This window comes from Rhincodon typus, chromosome 19 (genome assembly GCF_021869965.1).
Source record: "Rhincodon typus isolate 14 chromosome 19, sRhiTyp1.1, whole genome shotgun sequence".
NCBI classification, from domain to species: domain Eukaryota; kingdom Metazoa; phylum Chordata; class Chondrichthyes; order Orectolobiformes; family Rhincodontidae; genus Rhincodon; species Rhincodon typus.
In genome coordinates this window covers 52,702,582-52,707,765 of record NC_063350.1, presented here as the reverse complement: position 1 = coordinate 52,707,765, position 5,184 = coordinate 52,702,582, and the positions used below count along the sequence as shown (strand labels likewise).

General features: G+C 44.5%; 1 protein-coding gene across 1 annotated transcript in view; it reads left to right on the top strand.

Moving 5' to 3' along the window:
- Positions 1-5,184, top strand: part of LOC109919295 (tubulin tyrosine ligase-like family, member 9) — a 106,541-nt gene that overhangs the window by 51,078 nt on the left and 50,279 nt on the right. Inside the window, exon 12 of the mRNA XM_048608187.1 lies at positions 2,983-3,115. Coding sequence (XP_048464144.1) covers positions 2,983-3,115 — 133 coding nt within the window. The remainder of the gene's footprint in view (positions 1-2,982; positions 3,116-5,184) is intronic.

Genomic DNA, 5,184 nt, shown 5'->3' with positions numbered 1-5,184 from the left:
GTGTGACAGTGAGTGTGACAGTGAGTGTTTAAGGGAGTGTGACAGTGAGTGTTTAAGGGGGTGTGACAGTGAGTGTTTAAGGGAGTGTGACAGTGAGTGGGTCGATGGGTATGTCAGTGAGTGTGACAGTGAGTGTGTCAATGGGTATGACAGTGAGTGTGTCAATGAGTGTGTCGATGAGTATGTCAATGGGTATGTCAGTGAGTGTTGGTGAGTGTGTCATACAAACATAGGAATTAGGAATTAGAGGCGACTGTATAGCCCCTTGAGCTACTTTGCCATTCTATAAGGTCATGGGTCATCCGATTTTAACCTCAAATCCCAGGCATTTTTCAGCCTTAGTTCCTCAAATTCCTCTGTACACTTCCCTCATAATTGTAACTTTCTGTGATTCACCCATCCCCTGATTTATTGCAGCTTCTACGATGTTACTGATGTTGTCTACAGTGAAGACTGACACAAAACACCTTCTCAATTCATCTGCCATCTCCTTATTTTCCATTATTATTTCCCCAGGCTCTCATTCTATAAGACCTATACTCATTTTGTTAGCCCTTTTCTTCTTTAAGTATTTGTAGAAACTCTTACTGTCAGTATGTATATTTCTGGCTAGCTTTCTCTCTCACTCTTTTTCTTCCCTCTTTATAAATTTTTGGGCATTCTTTCTATTTTTTTTAATATTCTGTCCATTCTTCTGACCTGCCACTGTCTTTGTACTATTATGTACCTTTTCTTTTTGTTCGATGCTGTCTTTACCAGTTTTTTAATTAGCCACAGATAGTGAGTCCATCCTCTTGAATTTTCTTTCTTGCTCATTGGAATGTATCTCTTCTGTGAATTCTGAAATATCTCTGCTACTGCCCCACTATTGACATATTCTTTAACTTAATTTGCCAATTCACTTGAACCAGCTCTGCTTTCATGTCTCATAATTCCCCTTAATTAAATCTAAAGGAAAGGTCTCAGATCCACTTCTCTCTCCCTTGAACTTAACGCAAAATTTAATCATGTTATGGTCACTACTACTTAGGAGTAGATTTATTACAAGTTGATGAAGTAATCCTATTCAATTTAAGCTGGTTCTTAATTAGGCTATTTCCCCATTGAAGGCCTTTTCAAAAATCTGGTTTAAGGCTGACATCTACAGAATTCAGTCTGCGTGAGTGTGTGTTTCTGTGTGAGTGTGACTATCTGAGCCAGCGAGTCTGTTCACTAGTGCGCGTGCATGCTCAGTGCATTTGGTGTATCACAATATGGAGCATGTCAAGATAGAACCTCCACTTGAGACACTGATTCTGGCATTTTGCAGATTTGTTTTCCTTTTTGCTGTCAAGGAACATGTCTCCCTTTCTATTTTCAAGAGTGAGGAGAAGAAACACACTTTGGAAAATCCTGCTCTTTGTGACATGAAGCAGTTGTGTGTGTCACTATTTCAGTCAGCGACTACGCTCACCGTTACCAGTGTGTCTGTGAGAGTGTGAATATGATTGTCAGCATGTGCATCAGTGTTTGTATCAGCAATTGACCTGTGCGTGGCAGTATTTGTGTCAGTAAGTGCTGTTAGCATCGTATTTGTGTCAGTGAGTGTTAGTATTTATAATGGTGTGTGTATCAGTAGCTGTGTTAATGAGTGTATCAGTACAGTATCTGAGTTAGTGAATGTGTGATTATTGTTGTCAGCGAGTGTTGTTAGTATTTGTATCAATGAGTGTGTTAGGATTTTATCAATATGTGTGTCAATGAGTGTGTTAGGATTTTATCAATATGTGTGTCAGTGAGTGTGTCAGATTGAGTGTATCAGTAGTTATTGAGCCATAGAGCTGTACAGCACAGAAACAGATCCTTCGGTCCAACTTGTCCATGCCGACCAGATATCCTAAATTAATCTAGTCCCATTTGCCAGCATTTGGTCCATATCCCTTTAAATCCTTCCTATTCATATACCCATCTAGATGCCTTTTAAATGTTGTAATTGTACCAGTCTCCACCACTTCCTCTGGCAGCTCATTCCATACACGCACCACCCTCTGTGTGAAAAAGTTGCCCCTGAGGTCCCTTTTAAATCTTTCCCCTCTTACCTTAAAACTATGCCCTCTAGTCTTGGGCTCTCCTACCCTGAGGAAAAGGCCTTGCCTATTCACCCTATCCATGCCCCTCATGATTTTATAAACTTCTATAAGGTCACCCCTCAACCTCCAACGCTCCAGGGAAAATAGCCCCAGTCTATTCAGGCTCTCAGGGTTTGAGTGAAAATTTGTAGATTGGGTGCAGGTTGTAGATGTTGGTGTGTTCGCCGAACTGGGAGGTTTGATAGCGGATGTTTCATCCCCCTACTAGGTGACATCCTCAGTGCTGTGGAGCCTCCTGTGAAGCGCTGTTGTATTGCTGTGCGTTGTAATGGTCAGTATACCGGGTCTAATTCAATGTGTTTCAACTGGACAACACTAATATCATAGGACAAGCCAAACAGAGAACAGCCAGGGAATTCTTGGAGGCTTAGCATTCAGCCGCGGACTCCATCAACAAACACGTTGAATTAGACCCAATATACTGACCATTACAACGCATGGCTGGAACAAGCACCTACCAGAAACAGCAAAAACCAAACCATATAGATTTAAACTGGCACAAGACAACAGCGCTTCACAGGAGGCTCCACAGCACTGAGGGTGGTACCTCGTAAGGGGAAGAAACGTCTGTTATCAAACCTCCCAGCTGGGCGAACACACCAACATCTACTATTCAGGCTCCCCCCGAGAGCTCAAACCCTCCAACCTGGGCAAAACGTCCTTGTAAATCTTAGCGTTGACGAATGTATCAGTGCTTGTTTTAATGAGTGCTCATTGGTTGATTCAGTGGTTGTATCAGTGAGCATATCAACAGTTAGGTTGGTGAGTGTGTCAGTAATTACATCAGTACTAGTTTCACTGGCCTGTGGTCACACATGGGTACGTGGGGGTGTTACGTGTCTGTGTTTTTCAGTGGGAGGATCAGTGCTGCCCAGTGTCTGAAACACCCTTGGCTCAGCAACATTGCTGCGAAAAGCAAGCACAGCAAGATCCAACTGAAGTCACAGGTCTTGCTGAAGAAGTATGTAATGAAGCGTCTGTGGAAGGTGAGATTTGAAATACATTCTCTTTAATCACCCTGTTCAGACAGCACAGTGACACATCTACACATCCAGTAGGAACCGAACATGATCTGCCAAACTCAGAGGCAGGGACATTACCACAATGCCACAACAGCAATCTAAAACTCTCATTCAGTGAGAGTGTGTACTTCGAGAATAATCTGACCAGAGTCCAAAGTGAGAGATCAAAGGCCTATTTTCATTCATTCCAAACCTGTATATCATATTGCCCATTGTGTTCATGGCAGCTCTATGTTCGGGTCACAGAAAATTACCCTCCCCGGTCATGTTGTACTGTTCCTGCACATAGCTGTGTTTCATTTCTGTACCGTCTCTCCCCATCACTGACATATTCAGCTCTGCCTCAAAATCCTGACCCACCTCAGGTTTCAAAACCCCCTTACCAAGAAATATTAATAACTACATCAGTTCTTAGCAAGAATAAATTGGCAAACTTTTTGGAGCGCTTCCCTATCAGAGGGTCACTACTGAGGGAGTGCCGCACTGTCGGAGGGTCAGTGCCGAGGGAGTGCCGCACTGTCGGAGGGTCAGTGCTGAGGGAGTGCCGCACTGTCGGAGGGTCAGTGCTGAGGGAGTGCAGCACTGTCAGAGGGTCAGTACTGAGGGAGTGCCGCACTGTCGGAGGGTCAGTGCTGAGGGAGTGCTGCATTGTCGGAGGGTCAGTGCTGAGGGAGTGCCACACTGTTGGAGGGTCAGTGCTGAGGGAGCGCAGCATGTTCTGAGGTGCTGATTTTAAGATGCAGCATTTCACCAATGTCCCCTGTATTTGCTCGTGCTGGTGTAAATAGTTCCATTCACACGGTGACCGAAATGTTGCAGGTGCTCTCATTCTCCGTGCCAAGTTTTATATCACAACAAGCATCTTTAAAACCGATAGTCTGGTCATTTCCTCCACACAGCTGATTGTATCTGTCATGTATCTCTTGATGGCATGGTCTCTACATTTTAACAAGGACCTTTCCCAAAGTGTTCAATTAACTGTAAAGTGTTTAGGAGACTCTGAACATGTACACTACAGGTACACATCTTCCTTTGCATTCTAATTTGGGTCGTAAACATTTGTGTTGAAGTTGAGATATTTGCAGTGAAAGGGCTTTCATTGCCCTGTGAAAGTGTTCCCCACTCCACCCATCCTATCACTTGTTAGCACACTCACACTTTCACTCACAGACACACAGAGATACACATCCACACGCTCTCTCACTGCCACACCTCACTCATTCATTCATTCATTCACTAACACACTCTCTCACTGACACACTCATTCACTCACTCATTCACTAATGCACACTGACTCACTGACTCACTCACTGTCATACTCACTCACTGACTCACTCACTCACTTATCCACACAGATACTCACTCATTCCCTCACTCTCTCACTTGCAGAGTCACACAGACACCCTAACTCTCTCACTCATGTACAAACACACAAACACAAGCACATGCACACACAGGTCTGCATACACACACACACAGATGGTCACAGACACATGAACTACATCAACTCTCTCTCTCTTAAGCGCGCCACACATACACACAAACACACACACACAAACAAATACACACCCTCAGGTGACTGTCTGTGTGGAGTTTGCACGTTCTCCCCGTGTTTGCGTGGGTTTCCTCCGGGTGCTCCGGTTTTCTCCCACAATCCAAAGATGTGCACGCTAGGTGGATTGGCCATGCTAAATTACCCATAGTGTTCAGGGATGTGTAGGTGGGTTGTAGGGGGATGGGTCTGGGTGGGATGCTCTGAGGGTCAGTGTGGACTTGTTGGGCCGAAGGGCCTGTTTCCACACTGTGGGGATTCTATGAATGAATGAATTATCTGACTCAAGGCCCCTTACCTCCTCAAGTTTGTTTTAATGGCGGGCATGGCCTCACTCACTGATCTTTGGGACCTGATTTCTGCTGAAAAACCTTCCTGCAGATTAACTACCTGCACCCACTAGCCCTGCTGTTGTCCCCCTTCCCAGTCTCACAGTTTTTCCATGCCCCCTTCATCCCTTTACTCTCTCAGATCCCCACAA